Raw genomic sequence first — 25,323 nt, forward strand, 5'->3', positions numbered from 1 at the left:
ACTTCACTAATCTTTAGTTAGCAAGAACTATTAATACTAGAAAATTCTTACATAGTATCAACAGCACTTTGGTGCCACCTTGTGGTACAACATAAAAAGGTAGGAGGAAAAGGTTATATGCTGCTAAGTCGCTTCAGTCGTTGCGACCCCATAGATGGCAGCCCATGAGGCTCCCCCATCCCTGGGATTCTCCAGGCAAGAACACTGGAGTGGGTTGCCATTTCCTTCTCCAATGCATGAATGTGAAAAGTGAAAGTGAAGTCGCTCAGTTGTGTCCGACTCTTAGCGACCCCATGGACTGTGTTCCACCAGGCTCCTCCGTCCATGGGATTTTCCAGGCAAGAGTGCTGGAGTGGGGTGCCATTGCCTTCTCCAAAAAGGTTATATAGAATTATATAGAGTTTAATAAATCTGTGGGGTTCTAGTTACAGAAGGAGGTGGGGAAAAAGGGGGAATGTGTGTGTTACTGACTCCTTCCTTAAGTATTCATATTATAAAATGTCACATTGGATTTAAAAAATTCCAATTTTGCCAATGTTTTCAATTTTTAAGAATTGTTTAACGTGGTTTAAAACTTTGTGTTTTAATTCTGTTTCCAACATTACTTACGTGTTTACATGTTTATCTGGCTAGAAGGATACCACACTTTCGAGGTTTTACCTCTATCTCAGTGGTTACTTTTAACTGCTTTTCTTGGAGGCACTCACACCATGGGAGTTTGGTAAATCTGGGAAGAAGGAAGAAGCATTTCTATCTCATATCTGCCCTTCTGGGGATGGTATCTAGAGCGTGAACAAGCTCTGCCCCTGAAGAATGGGCATGATGAGAAATCAGTCATGGTCCAGATGAGGAGGGTCGATGTGGCGAATTTGAGGAGCACATTTTCTTAAGCCTAAGGTATGTATGCCTGCCCCGTCTTTAACAGAAAGTAGGCTCCTGGAGGCAAGGGCTTTGTCTTTTTTCTCTATTGCACCCCTACCCTCTAGAACATGACTAGCACAGAGAAGATATTCAATAAATATGTGGAGTAAGAACAAATAAATAATATAAGTGCTATCTTGGCCCACATCAGCCAATTCATTGATTTCCTGCCGCAATCAGAACCATAGAGGGGAAGAGAAACTCTTTACTGGGCCCTATCAAAAACTAGTTTCCCAGATATTCACATGGGTAACTTCTTCAGTTCACACCATTCAGGTTTCTTTTCAAACATCATCTCTTCAGAGAGGCGTTTCCTGTCGTCTTTCTGTAAAATAGCAACACCGTGTTCTTCCATGTCATTCTCTCAGCAAGTATGGATTGACTGCCACATGCTAGGCACTGTTCTCAGCTCTGAGTATATAAGCTCAGTCACTCAGTGGTGTCCGACTCTTTGCGACCCCATGAATTGCAGCACACCAGGCCTCCCTGTCCATCACCAACTCCCGGAGTTCACTCAAACTCATGTCCATCGAGTTGGTGATGCCATCCAGCCATCTCATCCTCTGTTGTCCCCTTCTCCTCCTGCTCCCAATCCCTCCCAGCATCAGAGTCTTCTTCAGCGAGTCAACTCTTCACATGAGGTAGCCAAAGTACTGGACTTTCAGCTACACCATCATTCCTTCCAAAGAACACCCAGGACTGATCTCCTTTAGGATGGACTGGTTGGATCTCCTTGCAGTCCAAGAAACTCTCAAGAGTCTTCTCCAACACCACAGTTCAAAAGCATCAATTCTCCGGCGCTCAGTCCAACTCTCACATCCTTCTTCACAGTCCAACTCTCACATCCATACATGACCACTGGAAAAACCATAGCCTTGACTAGACGGACCTTTGTTGGCAAAGTAACGTCTCTGCTTTGGAATATACTATCTAGGTTGGTCATAACTTTCCTTCCAAGGAGTAAATGTCTTTTAATTTCATGGCTGCAATCACCATCTGCAGTGATTTTGGAGCCCAAAAAAATAAAGTCTGACACTGTTTCCCTATCTATTTTCCATGAAGTGATGGGACCAGATGCCATGATATTCGTTTTCTGAATGTTGAGCTTTAAGCCAACTTTTTCACTCTCCTCTTTCAGTTTCATCAAGAGGCTCTTTAGGTCGTCTTCACTTTCTGTCATAAGGGTGGTGTCATCTGCATATCTGAGGTAATTGATATTTTGATGCAATATTGATGCCAGCAATCTTGATGCCAGCTTGTGCTTCCTCCAGCCCAGCATTTCTCATGATGTGCTCTGCATATAAGTTAAATAAGCAGGGTGACAATATACAGCCTTGACGTACTCCTTTTCCTATTTGGAACCAGTCTGTTGTTCCATGTTCAGTTCCAACTGTTGCTTCCATATAGGTTTCTCAAGAGGCAGGTCAGGTGGTCTGGTATGCCCATCTCTTTCAGAATTGTCCACAGTTTATTGTGATCCACACAGTCAAAGGGTTTGGCATAGTCAATAAAGCAGAAATAGATGTTTTTCTGGAACTCTCTTGCTTTTTCCACGATCCAGCGGATGTTGGCAATTTGATCTGTGGTTCCTCTGCCTTTTCCAAAACCAGCTTGAACATCTGGAATTTCACGGTTCACCTACTGCTGAAGCCTGGCTTGGAGAATTTTGAGTGTTACTTTACTAGCATGTGAGATGAGTACAATTGTGTGGTAGTTTGAGCATTCTTTGGCATTGCCTTTCTTTGGGATTGGAACGAAAACTGACCTTTTCCAGTCCTGTGGCCACTGCTGAGTTTTCCAAAGTTGCTGGCATATTGAGTGCAGCACTTTCACAGCATCATCTTTCAGGGTTTGAAATAGCTCAACTGGAATTCCATCACCTCCACTAGCTTTGTTCGTAGTGATGCTTTCTAAGGCCCACTTGACTTCACATTGCAGGATGTCTGGCTCTAGGTGAGTGATCATACCATCATGATTATCTGGGTCGTGAAGATCTTTTTTGTACAGTTCTTCTGTGTATTCTTGCCACCTCTTCTTAATATTTTCTGCTTCTGTTAGATCCAGACCATTTCTGTCCTTTATCAAGCCCATCTTTGCATGAAATGTTCCTTGGTATCCCTAATTTTCTTGAAGAGATCTCTAGTCTTTCCCATGCTGTCATTTTCCTCTATTTCTTTGCATTGATCGCTGAGGAAGGCTTTCTTATCTCTCCTTGCTATTCTTTGGAACTCTGCATTCAGATGCTTTTATCTTTCCTTTTCTCCTTTGCTTTTCGCTTCTCTTCCTTTCACAGCTATTTGTAAGCCCTCCTCAGACAGCCATTTTGCTTTTTTGCATTTGTTTCCCATGGGGATGGTCTTGATCCCTGTCTCCTGTACAATGTCACGAACCTCTATCCATAGTTCATCAGGCACTCTATCAGATCTAGTCTCTTAAATCTATTTCTCACTTCCACTGTATAATAAGGGATTTGATTTAGGTCATACCTGAATGGTCTAGTGGTTTTCCCTACTTTCTTCAATTTAAGTCTGAATTTGGCAATAAGGAGTTCATGATCTGAGCCATAGTCAGCTCCCAGTCTTATTTTCGCTGACTGTATAGAGCTTTTCCATCTTTGGCTGCAAAGAATAATCAATCTGATTTTGGTGTTGACCATCTGGTGATGTCCATGTGTAGAGTCTTCTCTTGTGTTGTTGGAATAGGGTGTTTGCTATGACCAGTGCGTTCTTTTGGCAAAACTCTTATTAGCCTTTGCCCTGCTTCATTCTGTATTCCAAGGCCAAATTTGCCTGTTACGCCAGGTGTTTCTTGACTTCCTACTTTTGCATTCCAGTCCCCTATAATGAAAAGGACTTGTTTTTTGGATGTTAGTTCTAAAAGGTCTTGTAGGTCTTCATAGAACTGTTCAACTTCAGCTTCTTCAGTGTTACTGGTTGGGCCATAGACTTGGATTACTGTGATACTGAATGGTTTGCTTTGGAAATGAACAGAGATCATTCTGTTGTTGTTGAGACTGCATCCAAGTACTGCATTTCGGACTCTCTTGTTGACCATAATGGCTATTCCATTTCTTCTAAGGGGTTCCTGCCCACAGTAGTAGATATAATGGTCATCTGAGTTAAATTCACCCATTCCAGTCCATTTTAGTTCGCTGATTCCTAGAATGTTGACGTTCACTCTCACCATCTCGTTTGACCACTTCCAATTTGCCTTGATTCATGGACCTGACATTCCAGGTTCCTATGCAATATTGCTCTTTACAGCATCGGATCTTGCTTCTATCACCAGTCACATCCACAGCTGGGTATTGTTTTTGCTTTGGCTCCATCCCTTCATTCTTTCTGGAGTTATTTCTCCACTGATCTCTAGTAGCATATTGGGCACCTACTGACCTGGGGAGTTCCTGTTTCAGTATCCTATCATTTTCCCTTTTCATACTGTTCATGGGGTTCTCAAGCAAGAAACAAAACAGAGGCCTGCCTTGCTCTCAAGTTTATGATTTTGTGGAAATAGTGGGCTGACAAAATAGACAAATACATTATCAGATTTCAGACAAAGGGAACATCAAGTGTAAAGGCCTGTCATGTTGGAGAAAGGGGAAGAGTCAAAGTGGAGAGGGGAAGAGTGGAGGGCTTCAGAGGGAGGCACATAGTATGGACTGGGGATGTTATGGTGAGGTGCTTAGATTTATATTCTAACTATGGTGGGGAGTCAGTGGGTATATTAAGGGTGATTTATAGAAAAGGATCATCAGCACAGAGTAGGTGCTTAAAAATTAATACTAGTACTCAGTCATTGCAAGCATTATGTGAAATACTGTATGGAGGTTGGTGCTGCACAGAGGTTCCAAGGAAAATTTTAAAAAACTAGCTGCTTAGATATGGTGGGTCCATGTCTCTGAGCCCACCTCAGACAGCCCAGAGAGAAGGGATGGTTTTGAACCTTGACGAGTGATTTAATCCTGCTGAGTCTTTTCTCTTTGGCTTTCATCCTTCTTGCCCTCCTGGACTTCTTAACACTCATTACCGCCTAAAAGTATGTTGCTTTCTTGTTCCTGTGTATATGTGTGTGTGTATGACACAGGACTCTGGCTCAAAAAAAAAAAAAAAACAAACAACAACAACAAGAAAAACCATCTAAACCAAAAACACCAAGAAACCTAAGAAATAAAAGGAAAAAAAGATATATATGTATGTATAACTGAATCACTTTGCTATACACCTGAAACTAACACAACATTGTACATTAACTTTTTTAAGCCACTCAGTTGTATCCAATTCTTTGCAACCCCATGGACTATATATAGTCCATGGAGTTCTCCAGGCCATAATACTGGAGTGGGTAGCCTCTCCCTTCTCCAGTGGATCTTCCCAACCCAGGGATCAAACCCAGGTCTCCCGCATTGCAAGCAGATTATTTACCAGCTGAGCCACAAGGGAAGCCCATATTACTATACAATTAAGAAAAGCAAAGCTATTGGGAATTCTCTGGCAGTCCCAGTGGTTAGGACTCTGCACTTTCACTGCCATGGCCCCAGATTCAATCCCTGGTTGGTTAGGAAACTAAGATCCTGCTAGCTGCATGGCTCAGTCGGAAAAAAAAAAAAAAAAGTATATAGAGTGGGTAAACAAGATCCTACCATATAGCACAGGAACTATATTCAATATGTGATAAAATATGATGGAAAGGAATATGAAGACTTTTTACATATATGTATGACTGAATCACTTGGTGTACAGCAGAATTGTAAGTCAACTACACTTCAATAATTTTTTCTAAAAATGAATGTAAGGAGGGAACTTCCCTGGTGATCTTGTGGTTAAGACTCTGTGTTTCTACTGCTGGGGGCAAGAGTTCAACCCCTGGTTGGGGAACCAAGATACCGCATGCCATGTGGTATGCCAAAATAGAATCAGTTCAGTTCAGTCGCTCAGTCGTGTCCGACTCTTTGTGACCCCATGAATCACAGCACGCCAGGCCTCCCTGTCCATCACTATCTCCCGGAGTTCACTCAGACTCATGTCCATCAAGTCAGTGATGCCATCCAGCCATCCTATCCTTGGTCGTCCCCTTCTCCTACTGCCCCCAATCCCTCCCAGCATCAGAGTCTTTTCCAATGAGTCAACTCTTCGCATGAGGTGGCCAAAGTACTGGAGTTTCAGCTTCAGCATCATTCCCTCCGAAGAAATCCCAGGGTTGATCTCCTTCAGAATGGACTGGTTAGATCTCTTTGCAGTCCAAGGGACTCTCAAGAGTCTTCTCCAACATCACAGTTCAAAAGCATCAATTCTTCGGTGCTCAGCCGTCTTCACAGTCCAACTCTCACATCCATACATGACCACAGGAAAAACCATAGCCTTGACTAGATGGACCTTAGGTGGCAAAGTAATGCCTCTGCTTTTGAATATGCTATCTAGGTTGATCATAACTTTTCTTCCAAGGAGAAAGCGTCTTTTAATTTCATGGCTGCAGTCACCATCTGCAGTGATTTTGGAGCTCAAAAAAATAAGGTCTGACACTGTTTCCACTGTTTCCCCATCTATTTTCCATGAAGTGATGGGACCGGATGCCATGATCTTCGTTTTCTGAATGTTGAGCTTTAAGCCAACTTTTTCACTCTAGGGGAGAGGAAAAAACCAGAAAGTGCACTTGTGGCACTGGGGGAAAAGTATGGGCTTTGAAAACAAATTTGAGATTGAATCTTGTCTATGTTGATCACTAACTGTATGATTTTGGAAAAACTATTTGATTTAGCTGATTCTGTGAAAGTTATGTGCACCTATCTTGATGTGTGCCATCACTGTTATCATTTTTATATGGTTCCAGGGTAAGTTCTTTATCTACGTGCAGAATTATGAAAAGTAAGCCAATTCAGCAGGGTATACGAGTCACCATACTGTGCTAGGCGATGGGGGAATAAATGTGAATACAGTAGTGATCCTTCTTGCTGTCACTGGAAGTTAAACTGTAATGCGAAAGCACAATTAAGCACATAATATAAACAAAGAAGGGCTTCTCAGGTGGGCTGAGTGGTTAAAAAATCCGCCTGCCAATGCAGAGAGGCGGGTTCAATCCCTGGATCAGGAAGATCCCCTGGAGGAGGAAATGGCAACCCACTCCAGTATTCTTGCCTGGAGAACTCCATGGACAAAGGAGCCTGGCGGGCTACAGTTTGTGGGGTTGCAAAGAGTTGGTCATGCCTTAGCAACTTAACAATAATAATAATAAACAAGGAAACAAAGTATTGCCCTATTAGCAGAGGATGAGGAACCTACCTTTAGATGGAACAGATGGTGACTCCAACTTATACCTGAATGAGGAGCAGCCAGCCAGCGGAAGAACCAGAGAGTGAGCCTTCCAATGAGGGAACTGGTATGGAGTAGAGCCAACTGGAATGCTGGGATGAGATGAGATTTGAGAGGAAGGAGGGAATGGATTATGCAGGACCTTTTAAATCATGGCAAGGGATCTGGATTCTATCCTAAGCACAACAGAATGTTTTAAGGAAAAAACATAATCCATTATGACTGAAATAAGGCTTTGCATCAGGCGTGCATAAGCAGCCAACATAAACCTTTACAGGGTGAAACACCGCTGGCCAGAGACAAATGCTCATCACATTCCCATCAGAACAAGGGCCATGCAGAAATGCCTCTCCTCAGTGCTGAATATTTTGCCACTGCAAACTCATGGAAATTCCTTGAAATGAGAAAGATACAGCCAATGCAATAACTGGCAGCCTAAAATGGGGAAAAGCCCAAGTTCTGAGGGGCTTATAAGCCCAGGAGGCCACTTGAGGCACAGGTCAATTACAGATGCATACTTGTTTTAAAAAAGCATTTCAACCACAGCAGAGAACCCCTCCCCTTGCTCCCAGAGGCCAGGAGTCTTACCCTTTCTTCACCAAAACCATTTCCACTGAGACCCTCGGACTGTACACAGGAGCCACATCTTGCTTCAGCACCCATTTTCAATAGCAACGCCACCAGAACCTGGGTTCTTATGTATCTGCTTTCTAGGGCTGCCATAATCAAGTACCACATACTGGGTGGCTTAAAGAAATTTACTGTTTCAGTTTTGGAGGCTGGAGTCCCAGATCAAGGTATCCACAGACTTGGTTCCTTCTGAGGGCTCAGGGAGAATCTACTCACGCCTCTCCTTATTTCTGTGGTTAGTTGTATCAATAGAGCTATCACCCCAATCTCTGCCTTCATCTTCCCATGTGTCCTCCCTGTGTGTGTCCAAATTCTCCTTTCCTGATAAGGACACCAGCCATTCTGGAATTGGGCCCACCCCAATCATCACATTTTAATTTCTAAAGACCCTATCTCCAAATAAAATCATTCTAAGGGGTTAAGGTGCCAACATATCTTTTGAGGGTAGGGAAAACAGACGATTCAATCCGTAATATAACACAAAGTCAAAAGTTAGCATCTAAACTCTGGGTTCAATGTACATCAAGTAAGAGATACCAGATATAAAAATTTTCCCAGGGCTATTTCATGCTTTCAGATTGCACTTCCTTGCCAAATAAAAACAAAGGTTTGAGTTTTTGAGTTTTCATATTCCCTGATGAAATGCAGTAACTGTCAAATAAAGGGATCTCATGTTTCACCAAAGGCCAAAATTTTATAATCCAATTGTTTAGAACAATTCTGGAGAGACTTAGAATCCTTCCAAGCTTTCCTTCTTTTAAAAGGACCAAATCAGATCTTGACTGTGTCCAAAACACACTTTTCAATAGTTGATGAGAATCAGGAGAGCTTATACACAACTTGTTGGTGTGAAGTGCTTGTGCTTTTTAAAATATATTTAAATCAAAATAAAGTTGACAAATGGAATCTGTATGAATTTATTTTTTCTCTGTATATAAAGTAAGTCCGAAAAATTTTATCAGGTTTTTTTGCCAACAAAGAAATAAATGTAAAAAAAACCTGGGCCACCACTTCATCATATTAAAATAATCAATGAACATAACAAAACCAGAATTTAAAGTTTTCTAGAAAACGGTATTCTGGTCTACTGAAATTTTGAAGAAATTGAGGGCTAACAATGTGTTTCACTGTACCCTTGGTTGCCTGTGTATTTTTCTGCCTTTAGAAAGTTCACTACAGTGAATTATGCCTTGTGTTGTCTGAGGCCCATCCAGCAATCCATTATCTTCAGGTCATATCCTCCCTACAAATTGCTTTTCTGATTGAACAAATCTCTTACTGGGACTTATATTCTTACAAGTTTCATTCTGAATGTGACTTTAACCCTACATCCCCCAAACTCCGCTTTATTTTAGAATTCCACGAGTTTCTTGGATCAGAGTGAAATCTGAAATTCCTATAAATCTTGTTTACTTTCAAGCATAATTTAAAGGTTAGTTATCTGTCTTCCAGGCATCACTGGACTCCCCTGGTGGTCCACACGCTCATGCAGGGCATACAGGTTTGATCCCCAGTCTAGGGTCCTGATTCCTGGTCTGATCAGGTCCTGGTCCTGATCCTTTGATCCCTGGTCCTACATGCCGAGGAGGAACTAAGCCCGTGCGCCACAACTACTGAGCCAGTGCTCTAGAGCCCACATTCCACAAGAGAAGCCACTGAAATGGGAAGCCTGCCCACTGCAACCAGGAGCAGTCCCTGCTCTTGGAAACTAGACAAAGCCTGCACGCAGGCAATGAACACCTACAGCAACCGAAAATAAAAAATAAGAACTTGCTAATTTTAATTATTTGGCCACAATGTCTCCCTTTAGCTAATAAGGCACTAAAGCTAGCACACACAAAAGTAACAGCAAACATAAACAGCATTTACTATGCAGGCCGTTTTCTAAGGGCTTTACAGATCACGATATGGCACTTACAGGCATCCTCACTACACACGACAGATGAAGGAACTAGGGCACAGACAGCTAACTTGCAGAAGGTCACAGTCGTGGTGAATCTACAATTTAAATCAGGGTTGTCAGGCTCTAGATTCTGTGCTCTCAATCACATGCCAGACAGCCTCTCTTAAAATAATACAACAGAATCTTTATTCTCTCCAGTTATATTTTAGGAAAGGCAAAGCAAAATGTAGGAATCTGAAGTTTCATTCCAGTTACCACCTGAGTATGCTTTTACCTCATTTAAGTTATTGTATATATATGTTTCAGAAACACAATGATTGTGTAGTTACCTCAATTTTTTTTAATCCAAAGAACAAAAATATAACTGATACAAATTTATTTTAATAAGCCTTAGAATCAGAATGATAAATGAAGTCACCCACTGAAAAAGTGTTAAATCTATTTTGGCTACTATATTCCTTTACTTCAAACTTAAAGCATATTGTTTACTGATGCTTTTAAAAACTATACCCATATACAAATTAGTCTGGAACTTCTTGAAAATTAATGAACAAGCACTTTTCCACTACTTCATCATTATAGAACTATAACAACCTTTGAAGAAACACTATTAGTGACATTTTGGACAATAAAAAGTATAAAACCAGACTGTTAGCAAAGGAACAACAAAATGTAAGTTAGAAAATTCATAAACATACATTTATTCAGGAAATACAATTACTAGAGTCCTTGATATTTCAATGCTCATTCCACATAAATATTCACAACACATAGTCTTGTAAGTCTACACCAAGTCATGCTGACATTCTTTTCAGATAAGCCATAGCCATTTCTTCTATTAAATGCTATAATATCCACTTATATTGTAAACAAAGTACTTGAGCCAAACTATTTAAGTATTTGAGCAAAGTAACTTTCAAAAATTTAGAAGAGGAAGACAACGATTAAAAAAAAAAAAATCTGAATTATCAAACCCCAAAGAATGAGGCCACTACAACCTAGTATTATATTAATGGATAAAATGGCTATATTAAGACAATTCATAATTATCAATGAAAATATTATTAAATATCATCTGCAATTTTTAAACATGCTTTCTCAAATAATAGACATTTTTGAAAGTTTTAAAGGCAAAGAGGGCAGAAAGGTGACAGACATTAAAAACTTACATTTAAGCTACTGGTAGATTTTATTAAAAAAAAAAAGTTAAGTGGTAGTTACTTCCCCAATGCCAAGTACCTTTATTCCCAAAGAGATTACTAAGAAATATAACTGACCCTTACATTTGTAGCTATTTAGTAGTAGCTGTAAACTGAATTATTCTGATGTTTCCAAACAGAGTCCAGTGTAATTAGAGCATGTCATAAAGGGGGAAACAAGTGGTCCTCAACCCTAGGTGTCCTTTAGAACCAGTTGGAAAGCTTCAAAAAAATAAGCATCTGGCCCCACCTCAGAGACGGCAATTTAGTTGGTATGGGGTAGGACTCAAGTGTCATTATTTTTTTTGAAGGCCTGCAGGGTGTTCTAATATGCAGCCAAGGTTGAGAATCAATGAGTCAACTCATTTTGAAATACCAAAACAACAAGTGGAAACTGGAGAGGGAAGATAACTTATATTTATAATTTACAAATCAAATACCTATTATTTACTCTGTCTTAGTTATGTTCATAAACCATACATTTATAAGATGAAAACTCCCCTCATTTCCTCACTATACTAAATCACTATCATACATCTTTGCCACTGAATGACTGCATTTTTCTATGGTCATGATTTGAAATTCTTGGATATACTATGAAAACTGCATTAAAGAAAATAAACTACTGCTACTCATGCTCAACAGGAGCAAGCAAAACTACTGTATTTGGCTCTTTTAAGCTATCCATATTTTAAAAATTATAAATAAGTGCCAGCCCACACAAAGAACAGATTGTGGATTACTGTAGAAGAAACAAAAAATAGCTTACTCAACTTACTAAGTTTCAACACCAAAAAAGATTTAACTTGGCTGAAAGTTCTGAAACGGCTGAGATACTGAACCAGGAAGCTGTAATTTATAATGAAATGTTGACACACCCTTAAAAGCTACTGCAGCTGCAGCAATACTAAAATAAGATTTCTTCAGGGTTTATTTACCCTGTAATGCAAGAATACAAGCACAACAATAATATTACTGTTTTTATATGCACCAATACCTCTCTTTAATATATAAAGCTCTACACCAAATACCTCTAATAATTTTACATTTAAATTAAGTCCATAATTCTTCTACCCTACTTTGGTCTCAACATTTTAAAAACATCAATTAATTTTGGAAATATACAATTCAACAACATGATCTTATCAATAACAAGCACGTTTTGTAGTGGACTAAAAACACATTCAACCATGCAATCCAGTGTTTAATACCTAAAAGATAAATAACAATGCTGACTGACTTTTATTCTGAAATCACTGAAAACTGGAATAATCTTTTTAAGACTCACAGTGCTCACAAACATGCAGAAAAAGATACACATTTCTATTCTTCCTAAAGGAATGTCACAAAATGCCCACTCTTTACACAGCGTTGATAATTATTCTAAAGTCCTTATATATTTCAATTCATTATTTTCTTTCTAGCACTTGTCACTTAAAATTTGCAAAAGCCAGACAAGTGTTCCTGTAAGTTATGTCTAAATATGAACCTTAACTCAATTTCTGCCATTAAAAAGACCTCAGTCACAGTCATCCACTAATAGCTGCCTTTCAGTAAAACAGTGACATCCAGTGGACAAATCAAAGTATCTCAGAATTCTCGTCATTATATTTGAATCATAAGAATCACGACTCTAAATCCAACAACTTTAATGTGAATGAGTTCTTACTCATTTTGACAAAGTGTATGCAGATTCTTATGAAATGCATCACATTATAATTTCTATATATCTTAAACATATCTTTTTCTTACTTAGTATCAATTCTTTAAATTGAGCTATAACTCTTGAGGCTGGTGAGGTTACAAGTATTATTTTTTCTCCTTTGCTATATCCCATCACAAACTAACTGGCTCATCTCTAGGAATGGAAGGATGAAAAATAAGATATATTTAAATAACAATGAATAGCATTAAAAAAATTTGCAAAAGAAACCTAAAACTTTTTTGCATTTGTAATTTATGATATAGTTGAATATAAACAGAAAGATGTAATCAGTAATGCAAACAATCAAATTACATTCTCTTGCCTCACTGCTCAAATATTATGAAAGAATACATATTTTAGCAATGATTGTATCAGTGTTTAAAAACTTTTATAAATCAGTACAAACAAGTATTCATTATATATTATGTTTAAATAAAAGTAAAAAACTTCCACTGTGCTGAGTTATAATTTACCATTGATTATATTATGTGTGTGTTTCAAATACAAAACGCAGCAGTGATATTAACAATGAATTCATAGTGTAATGAACTGCTGAGACTATTATGTGTAATTTCTTGGAAAAGCATAAAGAAATGTTGCAGGTTAAAGAAAAAAAAAGAATGGAGAATTGTTCTTTTTAAATAAGCAAATAAAGAAAACCTTTTTTCCTAAAAAAAGATTTAAGAATGTAAAAGTACATTTTAATATTAAAAAAGCATTTTTAAAAATCTATAACAACTTTATGACAAAATCTGCATTTGTTGAAAAAGGCCTGTAAAAACAGCAGGACAGAACTGCCCTCATTACCTTTTTACTTTTTCTTGTCAGAAAAAAGTGTATGCATCTCTGGAACCATAAATGATGTTAAAATAGGTATTTATAAAATGGCAAGGAGGATTTCACGGGAAGTTTGTTGTTGTTTTTACAATCATTGGCATTGTGGCCATCAGTAGGTCACAAGTAAAACTTTCTAGCTAAAAGCAAAATGGAATATTAAGGTTTTAACCGCTTTAGGTCTGTTGCCTGCGTTTTGCTGATCGCATTTTCTCAAAGCGTGACTCCATTTCTTCCAGGACCTTGGGTGTGTACCGCACTACTAATTTAACCTTTCCTTGCGCTGCTTTCAGCAGTTCTACAGCTTTTTCGTGATGCTCTCCTTCAACACTCTACGAAGAAACAAACCACAGACAGAAACAAAATTAATACCTAGGTTTTGTAAATAACTCAAAATGAAAAATGTTTTAAACCCATGCAAGTAAAAAATGCTAATGTTATAGCATTTCAAACTATAAACCTATGAAATAATCCTGCTTAGTCACTTTAATCAGTGTAAAATTGTCTGCTAAATCATATTCTGTCTGCAGTCCAGGAATTGGTTTTTAAGTTCCAAATACCTAGCATTATCAATCTACATGCCCTATTATTTCACTAGGTCAGAAGTAAATCAAGCAATTGCTGTTTGATAAAGTTAAACCGAGGAGAGGCTTTCGATTCAATATACTGCCTTAACTATTAAAAAGCTTAATAACTTCATAAAAATCACACTAAGCACTGCTAATTTACATTGGAAAGAAGCAACACACACACAAAGTGCTTCAAAAAGTATCACTCCACTAAAGAGCAATGCCTAAGAGTCTTCCAAGGGATTTCTAAACTACAAAGCTTCTTGGTCTTTCCCTGCATCTTCTGTTTCTGACTTTCCTGGTGGCTCATACCGTAAAGACTCTGCCTGCAATGCAGGAGACCTGAGTTCAATCTCTGGGTTGGGAAGATCCCCTGGAGGAGGGCATGGCCACCCACTCCAGTATTCTTGCCTGGAGAATCCCCATGGACAGAGGAGTGTGGCAGGCTACAGGCCATGGAGTCAGAGTCAGGCACGACTGTTTCTATAACTCAAATACACCCCCAAGTGGTCAAGCAGAAATAAAATGCATCCCTACCACTCCATTAACAGAAAGGAGCTGATCTCCTCGCTTGAGGCCCCCATGTCTATCAGCAATTCCACCTGGAATTATTCGAGAGATGTAGATTGGAGAGTTCTGTTCTTTGCCTCCCATAATATTGAATCCAAGGCCTTCTTCTGTTTTTGGTAGCTCAACAACTCGAGGATGAGAATGCCCTTCGCTGGCAGCAAATGCAGCAACGGTAGCCTGAAAGAAAATTTTACACGTATTTAAAAAAATACTTCACTCTTTTGTCCCTTTTTAAAAACCACTTTTTCTTCTTTTTTTAAATTATGAGGGTATGGTAACCTCATAACTTACAGCAGATTTGAAAAATACAGAACCAAGTTACATACAGTCCCATTGCATTTTTAAGTAGATTTTCAGTTGGAGTTTCAATATCAAACTCTCAAAAATTAATACAATGATAGAAAAGAAGGAGATAGTAGACCTGAAAAGCACTATGAATGGATTCAACATAAGATTTATACAATTTTCACACAATTGCATAATACAAATTCTACTCAAGTTCCCATAGACTATAAACCAGTAGACAACTGAAACATATCCAGGGACATAAAACAAAATAGAATAATTTCATGGTCTAAAGGTACTGAAATCATAAGAGTGTGTTCTCTTATCACTGTGGAATCACAGTGATACTGATAATTAGAAATCAGTATCAAATTAAAAACCATTTTTGAAGTATTTTTGATGTCTGAATGTCCATAAATTCACTGACAGTGAAGGTAAGCTAAGTAGATGGTGTTTTTAAGAGGATGACTGGAAAGCTTACTCTGGGATTATGCAGAAAGTGCTGAGGTAGTTCAGGTCACTCCTGGTCCTTCCTGTGCCCAGAACTTCTGTGCAGTGCTTGGCAAGCAGGCCTTGCCAGGAAGATGAACGCTGTGCACACTAACAAGGAGAAGCCCCTCTCCTCACATGCCACCAACTGTGGGGCATTTGGGGCGGCACAACCCATGTGCGTAACCTAAACGTAGGCAGGTGTCCTTTTATGCAGTCATTCTGGCTGCTGTACTATTTGCTCTGTATATTAACCCATACAGAGCCACATCTTTCAAGTTTAGACTAATTCAGAGGAATTCTAACACAAAGTTGAGAACTCGGGTTTCATTTTGCTTTTAAATGTAATCTGGTACTATTTCTTTGTGTATTAAATCAGGGTATATGAGAAACATGGGAAGAAAGAGAGAAAATCAAGATTTGCTGAATACTCTAAACTCTTAAACAGGCTTCATTTTAGAGATAATGGAACAAAGGCTCACAAGTTCAGGAGGCTGTTAAAGTCAGGAATTAAACCCAAGGTTTTTTTTTTTTTTTTCATTTTTTAAATTTTAATATCTTTAATTCTTACATGCGTTCCCAAACATGAACCCCCCCCTCCCACCTCCCTCCCCATAACATCTCTCTGGGTCATCCCCATGCACCAGCCCCAAGCATGCTGCATCCTGCGTCAGACATAGACTGGCGATTTTTAATTGTTCTTTCCCACTCTGTCAAACAATACCCACAAGACTCAACAGAGAATCCAATGTTGCCTTTTGTGAACCAGTTAACCATCAATGAACAGTTACCTGCTAATGACTAGTTTCAGTATGAGTCACCTGCTACTGACAGAAACTTATTCCAACCCACATATGATGAGATGGCTAGAAAGCATCATCGCTTCAAAGGACATGAATCTGAGTAAACTCCAGTCAAAGGACATGAATCTGAGTAAACTCCAGGAGATAAAGGAGGACAGAGAAGCCTGGTATGCTGTAGTCCATGGGGTTGTAAAGAGTCAGACACAACTTAATGACTGAACCACCACCACCACATATGATGGACAGAGATCAATGCTTGAATTATTTGAGGAAAACACTGGTACAGAAAAACACATAAAAGCTGCCACCTGTAGCTCTGAGGAGTTAACCTCCTATTTGAAGAGTTAAGGTTAAGGAGAAAGTGAATGGCAACATAGGGGAGTACCTCAGATCTACCATTTACTATTCGTGTGATCTAAAGCAAGTAATCTAATTTGATGCTTCCTCACCAATAAAATGAGACTAATAATCCATACCTCAGAATTTTGATGAATATTTAAATAATGATATATATATTACCTACAGCAACCACATATTATATATATGTATTATTTGTGTGCAAATATATTTTAATGTATCATCTAGATTGCATAACAGAGAAGGCAATGGCAACCCACTCCAGTGCTCTTGCCTGGAAAATCCCATGGACAGAGGAGCCTGGTGGGCTGCAGTCCATGGAGTCCCTAAGAGTCAGACACGACTGAGCGACTTCACTTTCACTTTTCACTTTCATGCACTGGAGAAGGAAATGGCAACCCACTCCACTGTTCTTCCCTGGAGAACCCCAGGGACAGGGGAGCCTGGTGGGCTGCCGTCTATGGGGTCGCACTGAGTCAGACACGACTGAAGCGACTTAGCAGTAGCAGCAGACTGCATAAAATGTGTTTGTAAAGCCAATTAAAAAATCCTACTTTTCAGTAATCGAGTTTAGTGTAACTTGAAAGGTACTATTTGTTAGTTTTTAAAATAAGTCTATTATGAAACTAATAACGTCACATTTTAAACCTCTAATTTGTGATGAATCCTCTCACTTTCAGTAAATGAAAAAAATGTACCTTTGCAGTTGCATTAGCTCTCACTTCAGGACTGCTACTGATGTCCACAGTCTCGTAGACATGTTCATATACCTGCAAAACCCAAAGTTATCACTGTGATTTTAAATCTCAAAATATAACAAGCTTGAGTTCTTTTTAAAGTTAACAAATGTGTCAAAATTTCAGAAAAAGTTATGCATCTTTGTACCATGTTTTTCTGTTAGAAATTCCAAAAATGAGAGGAGTGGGTTCTAAAGTTAACTTTAAGAAACTACAAACCCAAATTTCAGAATGTTATCTTACCCTAAATAACGCAAGTTCATAGTCAATTTTAATCACATTTACTTACCTCTCTTACAGCATTGCAGAATTCACTCTGAAGGACTCTTTGTAGAGCCTGAAGTTTCTGTGGTGGTACCTCTCCACTTCTTTGCAGTTTTTCCAACAATTCAATTGCTCTACAAATATCTAGAGTTAAACAAACACACACTGATAGATAATTTTCTCTAAATGCCTCTGTAACAGTGCAGCATTTAGGATTTATTCCTCAATGGCTAACTAGAAATATAAGAACACAGAGGAAAAAAAAGCCTAAGAGTATGAACTTGTGTGTGGGGGGGTTCATGTATGGAGGGTGGGAATGTAAAGACTGAGAAGAATGTTAAATTTTACAGCAGATTAGGAAGAAAAACTGAGGTTGAACATGCATAAAATCTGAAAAACCGTATCTTTAAGAGACATAGGAAAACAAATATAAAGTCCTAAAGGTCACAAGAAAGAAATGGAGCTCAAATGTCACAGACACATGAACACTGAAGTACTTCAGAAAAGATGACAGCATTATCAGAAGCTACTTAGTCAATAAAAATTCACCTACCATCAGTAGTAACCAAAGTGCTGAGCAGTATAAAATGCTGTGTGCTAATGAAGTCACTATTTCCCAAAAGAAAACTTAATATATATGTACACACAAAAACTCTTCAATAACATGTGCAGTTAGTTACTGGCAGGAACACAATTTAAAACAACAATACAAATGAGTAAAATTAACTGGTCTGCTTTCGACTTAGGATCATCACACAGTGTTTTAATTAGGACAAGCTCAGTCAAATACATGTTTACAAAACACAAAGCAATTAGTTTATAAGTATGGTATCAGTAACAGCTGGGTGATCTTGGGCAAGTAACTTAAACTCCCTGTGTCTGTTTTCCACTATAAAATAGAAATAACAGTATATCTCCTTTATAAGAATTACATGACCAATGAAACAAAAAAACATGGTAAGGGCCTGGCATGTGGCAAGCATAAATGTTATGTTACATTAGCACCAATTAATAAGAAACATTAAGATGTTCTATACTTTTATAGAAATGTATTAAGCCTGTTAGGCAGTTCTCATTGTGAAGCGTCAGGAAAAAGTGTTTTACAAATTAAGAAACTTTTACAAGATTCAGTCATGTTTCATACTATTTCTCCCCTCATTTTTTTTTTTAACAGTTTTTGTACCACAGGGGGCTAGAGTACTTATTATTCTAAAGTTCCTTCCCTCCTTTTGTCTTAAGTGGAAGAAATTCCAAATCTTCTATTATACTAAAGGATTGGAACTTTTCTCTTTATAGAATCAGTATGGCTGTCTTTGTTTGCAACTGGAAAATTGAAAATAAATGTAGTGAAGAAAGAAGTACATTTTTCAATTTCAGGTAATAGAAGCTTAAACTGATGTTAATCCAATGCAGGGGGAAAAAACTTTCCCTATTCTCATCTCCCACCATCAGAATAGCTGGTGAATCAGGAGTGCTGGTTCATCAAATATTCTGACCTACAAAATTATAATAAACAAGCTATATGAAAATTTCCAACTAACAAAAAATTGAAAAAGTATAAATATTGTTTACTGAACCTAAACTGTACCCAGTATGTTCTCAAATGTGTTCCACTAAATCTTGTTTCAATGTCTTTGAAGGCATTCAGGATCTTGATCATATGAACTAATTTTATACTATAGGATTGCTGGGAGAGTTTCTTAATAGAATCTGTTAAACAGAATGCTAAGTAAGAATCAGAGTGGATGTAATCTTTCTTATCCTGCTAAATGGCATCCACTAATAGCTTATCCTCAGGTTCTGAGCACTCTTACTGCAGAACTGAAATGAACTCTGAAACAGGAAAAAACAAAAAGCCAGGACTACCAAAAGTAAATGCCAGAGGTGAAGCTTCACATTTTGTACTGCACTTAACAATACAAAAGACTGCCAACATGTTAGAATTCTACAACTAGTTTTCAAAGAAAAACACCTACTCCAGTTAACACCAAACAAATCTGTTCCCATCTACAAAGCACAGTGTCATTGTGCTTGGAAGAACATGTCACAGGCTTAGGCCTAACTTAGCGAATCTTCCCAGAGTAAGCTGCTACTCTGTCAAAATGATACTTTAATTAATGGTCTGGTGGGCTGGAGGAAAACATTACTTGTAAAGAGGCTTACAAATAGTGAATACCACAAGGAATAAATAATGTTAAATGGGTCTGTGTAAAGATATGAGGAAAGACTCCAAAATTCAACTCTAAAAATGTATCCCTTTTTAGAGCAGAAGCTACTTAAATAGTCGGACTGTAAATGCAAATGTTAATATTTAAAGAGACTGTCAATCTCCATCTTATACTTTGTTTACTACTAGTACTCGAAATGTCTAGTTTTACTTTCTGACTCTTACTGATGACTTCTAATACAGGTGTGTCAAAAGTATACTTGAAATTATATGAAATAAAGAATTTGGGGAATAGTGGAATGCTAAAAAACTGCAACAGTACGTTTTTAGGCTCATAGTCTTTTACTTCACTGGCTTTTCGGTTTTTAATTACTTAGCAGAACAGGTTTTATTTTCCTTTTTGCTCTAAAAAGCAAGCAATCAACCAGTTAGCAATCGTAGGATCTGTAATGAAGAACGCTGCTGCACTTTAACGTAATTTACAATCACTATTCCTTCCAGTCATGCAACCTGCTTTCCAGAACCACAGCAGGATTTTTATAAAGCACCTTCTCCGTACCTGGGAGAGACACCACAGGCAGGAAATATCCCCAATACGTATACAAGCGAGGTTGCGGTGGCATTTGTGCATAAATGAGAGGGGGTTTGGTGGGAAAGCGCTGCGTGTCCCGGCTGGGTGAGTGAAGACGCAAACACTGTGTATGGAAGCGTCAATACGGGCAAGGCGTGTAGTCTGTCCGAACTGGGCGTGAGTCTGTCCGAACTGCTCAGCTTGACACGTCTCTGAACGCAAAGCAGGCCGTGCCCACCCAGGGAGAGCGTGTACAGCGTGTATCTGCGAATGCAGACAAGTGGTGGTGAACTATGCTGTGCTCCGGAATAGTCCATGTGAAGACAGAAGGGGTCTCAGGAGCAGTCAAGAGCGTCAAGCCCCCTCCCCAGGCCCGGCGCATCGACATCGGTGGCCACAGGCGCCAGCGCGAGGGAAAGCCTGGTTCGGGGTCTCGGAGCTTGGCCCACTCGCCCCCTTGGACGACAAGGCACTCCCCTACCTCCTCCGCCCACGTCCGTCCCAGGGTCGGCCCCACTCACCCCTCTCCAGTCGCACGGGTTCCCCCAGGGCCGCCATCTTCTCCCTCTGCCTGCAGACCCACAGGAAGTGACGACAGAGGGGCTGCGGTGGAGGGGCGGGGCCTAGCGGAGCCGGGAGCAGGTATCGCGAGAGCGGGAGAGGTGGGTCTGGGCCTCGTCGAGTCTTCTTGAGGTAGAGAGTGTGTGGGTAGTGGGCTTCCGAGGCCAGTCTTGTGCTGCACTTCAGCAGTCTTAAGATTTAGAAATCCCTCGGCCAAGTATAGTTGAAAAGAGTCTGTTTCCCGACTCTTGCCCCATTCCTGGGGATTCGAGCCATATTCTTTTTCCTTGGAGCCCTTCGTTTCATAAGGTAGAGTTTAGACTCTAGTTCCAGCTTGACTGTTTGGGGCTCTGTGAACTTGGAGTGCTCACATCGTTTTTTTTTGCCTCAGTTTATCCATCTGTCCTACGTAGAAGTTGTGTCTGAGTTCTTAACATTCTTAAGCAATGAAACTGGGTGGTGGTTAGTTGCTCAGTCCTGTTCAACTGTTTGCAATTCCATGGACGGTAGACCACCAGGCTCCTCTGTCTATGGGATTCCAGTCAAGAATACTGAAGTGGGTTGCCATTTCTTTCTCCAGGGGATCTCCTCGACCCAGGGATGGAACCTGCAGCTTCCTGCATTGGCAGTTGGATTCTTTATCACTGAGTCACCAGGGAAGCCTCTAAAATGATGTATTAGGAATCAAGTAATATTTTTAATACATTACAGATTCTTAGGGCCACTTTTGAAATTTTCTTAAACCAAGAAAGCTTTAGTCCTTAAGTGAAATATTAATTTGCCCAGTATTTAGAGTCCAGTAACATTTATTCAAGTGCTAGTCTATGCTGATAATCAGTTGGGTGCTTTTACAAACAACTTTTCAACAGTTCATGACAGGATTGTTTTAACAACTTCCTAGTTGCCCCCATCCACTGTTTGCATTCAACATATTTTCTTCTAGTCCATCATGAATGCCACCATCATACTTTTTGTTTTCCCCTTGAAAATTTTCAGTGGCTTCTACCTTTGTTTCCTGTTTCTAAAGTTGTGTGTGTGCTCATTCATGTCCAACTCTTTTCGGGCCCATGGACTGTAGCCTGCCAGGCTTCTCTGTCCCTGGAATTTTCCAGGCAAGAATACTGGGACAAGTTGCCATTTCCTACTCCAGGGGATCCTTGGGACCCAGTAATCAAACCCATGTCTCTTGTGTCTCTTGCATTGGAGGCAGATTCTTTACTACTGCACTGCTTGGGAAGCCCAAAGCTTTGTGTACTATGAGCCTAACACATCTGTCTAACCTAATTTCTCTTTATCCCTCAAATGGAGTAGACACTCCAGTAGAGGAGGAATATTCAAAACCATGTTTCTTCTTGTTTCCAAGTCTTCATTTGTGTTTTCTTAAATGGATCACCCTTCCCCATCTCCTCTGGCTCTCTAGGCTATATACATCCTCAGACTGAACCCATCCTCCAGGGCTGTGAAGACATATCACTTCTACTAAGCTTCCCTTTTCCATCCTCTTCTCCTTATTGGTCCCTAATGGCCCTTATAGCCTGCAAAAGCATTCATGTATTTATTTTTTATTTATTGTTATTATTTGTCACAGATGTTCAACAAATGTTTATTAAATGCTTAATGTCTATCAGACACCTTGCTAGGCACTAAGAATGCTATGTGGAGAAAGACAAGTGCAGACATTCAAAGATTTTCTTTTCTTCCATCCTCCAACTCCTCTCCTTTGATAACTCTATTTACATGTATATTCCCATGCCTGACATTGTTTGCAGCTCACCAATACTCTGTTCATTTCAGCTTTTCAGGATTTCTGTTTCCCTTTTTCAACATAAAATATTCTCTTAATCCCATCTAGTTCATTTTTCCTCTCAGATATTTGTCTATTTTATCTTCAGCAGTTTGATTTAGGGGTGTGTGTGTGTGTGTGTGTGTTTGCATTTTCCATGTACTCACTTAACATGTTCAATATTTCCTCTAGCTTCTTGAACATATAGAGTAAAATTATAATGACAGTTTTAATGTCTTTATCTACTAAGTCTGTCATCTGTGCTATTTCTATTGATTTTTCTCTTAATTATGGCTTATGCATACATACTAAGTTGCTTCAGTTGTGTCCAGCTCTTCATGGTCCTGTTGACCATAGCCTTCTGTCCATGAGATTCTCCAGACAAGATTACTGGAGTGGGTTGCCATGCCCTCCTCCAGGGATCTTCCTGACTCAGGGATTGAACCCTCATCTGTTGCATCTCCTGCATTGGCAGGCAGATTCTTTTTCCACTAGCCAAACCTAGGAAGCCCATAATTTCTTGCCTCTTGCATGATTGGTAACTCACTAAATAAGTAAGGCTAAACATTGTGAAATTTACATTTGGGGGAGCTAGATATTTTTATATTTGTATAAATATCCTTTGAGATTTGTTTTGAAATGTAGATGGGACACTTAAAAATAATTTTGTTTTTTGAGGCTTAATTTTAAGCTTTGTTGAATGGAACCAGTTCAGTCTTTTGTGAAGGGCTAATTGTGTTCCCTTATACCCTTCTAAGGTATAAGGGAAGGGTAATCTAATAAATACCCTTCTAAGTTCTTTACCTCATGCCACATGAATTGTGAGGTTCTACTCTGATTGGCAGGGGTTTTTCAGGTGGCATTAGTGGTAAAGAATCTGCCTGCCAATGCAGGAGATGCAAGAGATGCAGGTTCAGTCCCTCTGTATGGAAGATCCTCTGCAGAAGGAAATGGCAACCTGTTCCAGTATTCTTGCCTGGAAAATCTCATGGACAGAGGAGCCTGGCAGGCTACAGTCCACGGGGTCACAAAGAGTGGGGCATGACAGCATGTGCACACACACACATACACACATACAGATACACACACACTGATTAACAGGAATAGGAACTAGTCTCATGAACTGGAATTGTGGGTTGTTTGCTTTGTTCCTTTCAAATGGTTCCCTACCCTTGGTAATTTCTTAATACACATAATCATCATAAAATTTCTGAATTCCAGGGATAAGTAGAAGATCCTCAAAGTTTTCAGAGAGAATGAAAAGAATAAAAAGTCCTGTTCTAAAGAATTGGGACTCAGAACACTACAGATGGCTAATTATTTGAAGCATAGGTAAGGAAGAAAAAGCATTAGGAGCTACTTCTTCTTCTTCTTTTTTTTTTTTTTTTTTTGCTGCAAAAAGCTTTATTGTTTCCATTTGGTCCAAGGCTTGAGAGAGGGCTCCAGGGTGTTAAAAAGCTGCCTAGTGGCTGCAGAGAGGGGCTTCAGAGAGCCCTGATGTTAGGTGGGTTCTTCAATGGCCACTGGTCTCCAGAAGCTCCTAGTCGTGCTTGAGGGTAAGCCTTTCGAAGAGATACTCGCGCAACCCAGCCTGGGGACCAGCCAGCCTACGGAGGTTGGTCAGGTGGTCACCCATCTTCTTGATGAGTTTCACTTCCTCATCTAGGAAGTGGTTCTCCAGGAAGTCACAGATGTGGGGGTCTCCGCGGGCAGAAGCCAGGCCATGCAGATCCAGCAGGGCTTGATTCAGATTCTTCTCTACGAGAAGGGCGGCTTCCATAGCGTCCTGGGTTTTACCCCACTCATCTTGAGATGGCTTCTGCACGTCCAGGAAGAGGGCGCGGCCGCCACGCTGGTTTTGCAGTTTCAAGAGACGCTCCGCGCCCTCGCGCTTCTCCTTGGCCAATTCGCGAAAAAAGTGACCCACTCCTTCCAGGGCCACATCGTGGCGGTGGAAATAGAAGCCCAGAGAGAGGTAGGTGTAGGAGGCCCGCAGTTGCATGTTAACCAGGCGGTTGACGGCGGCCTCCACCTCGGTAGAATAATTCTGACGAATCTGGGAGCTCATGATTGGTCGGTAATAATGAGTTAAAAAATGGTGGCTGGTCCCGGTGATCGCGGACAGCTGAGTGGCTGACTCCGGAGGTTGCGACTGGAAAAAAGGTTGGAGGGTGGTCGGAGGCTGGAGCAAGGGGCGTCCCTGGGTCTGTTCCGTCCAAGCACTGTTGAAGCAAGAGACAGATCCGCGGGGCCGCCGAGCGCACTTCCTAGGAGCTACTTCTGAGTGGAGAAACTATGATTCAAATTAATTAACAGATTTATATTCAACACGCAAAGTAAATGAAAGCATCAGTTAATACCTGAGGCCAGTTCTCCTAAAATATCCTTCCCTAATTCATATATCTTTGAGATTTAGCGTTAGGAGAGGTCTAGAGAGTTCCAACTCCTTCACTTTACGGAAGAGAAGACTGATCACTGTCCTGCCTCTCAAAGGCGGCACAACTGCTTTTGTTCTTATGGTTCTGCTAGATTATTAAATCAGCCAGCTTCCTAATCAAGAATTACTCTTCCTGTGGAAGCACTCTTCATCACCTGTTGCTTGCTCACATTACTTCCTGTCTCATATGAAGAGGAACACTCAAATTAGAATAGGAAGTCTGAGTCTAGACA

The 25,323-nt window shown here is 39.9% G+C and overlaps 1 protein-coding gene and 1 pseudogene across 1 annotated transcript; both read right to left on the reverse strand.

Annotated features, from left to right (window-relative positions):
• Positions 1-10,432: 10,432 nt before the first annotated feature.
• On the reverse strand, positions 10,433-20,905 carry LIN7C (lin-7 homolog C, crumbs cell polarity complex component). Its single transcript, XM_069553841.1, has 5 exons — positions 20,831-20,905; positions 17,597-17,715; positions 17,269-17,340; positions 14,604-14,813; positions 10,433-13,829 (listed from the first exon to the last, which is right to left on the reverse strand). The coding sequence occupies exons 1-5, from the start codon at positions 20,865-20,867 to the stop codon at positions 13,674-13,676; spliced, it is 594 nt and encodes a 197-aa protein (XP_069409942.1). The 5' UTR covers positions 20,868-20,905; the 3' UTR covers positions 10,433-13,673.
• A 3,125-nt stretch (positions 20,906-24,030) lies between these two features.
• LOC138420551 (ferritin light chain pseudogene) lies at positions 24,031-24,931 on the reverse strand (annotated as a pseudogene).
• Between the last annotated feature and the right edge of the window lie 392 nt (positions 24,932-25,323).

This window comes from Ovis canadensis, chromosome 15 (genome assembly GCF_042477335.2).
Source record: "Ovis canadensis isolate MfBH-ARS-UI-01 breed Bighorn chromosome 15, ARS-UI_OviCan_v2, whole genome shotgun sequence".
In the NCBI taxonomy this organism is placed as follows: domain Eukaryota; kingdom Metazoa; phylum Chordata; class Mammalia; order Artiodactyla; family Bovidae; genus Ovis; species Ovis canadensis.

Coding starts and splice junctions, on each gene's coding strand:
- LIN7C (XM_069553841.1), bottom strand. CDS start 20,867: ATGGCGGCCCTGGGGGAACCCGTGCGACTGGAGAGGG. Junction 17,341..17,596: donor TCTGCAATGCTGTAAGAGAG/GTAAGTAAATGT, acceptor TGGGTTTTGCAG/GTATATGAACATGTCTACGA. Junction 14,814..17,268: donor GAGCTAATGCAACTGCAAAG/GTACATTTTTTT, acceptor ATTTTCTTTCAG/GCTACCGTTGCTGCATTTGC.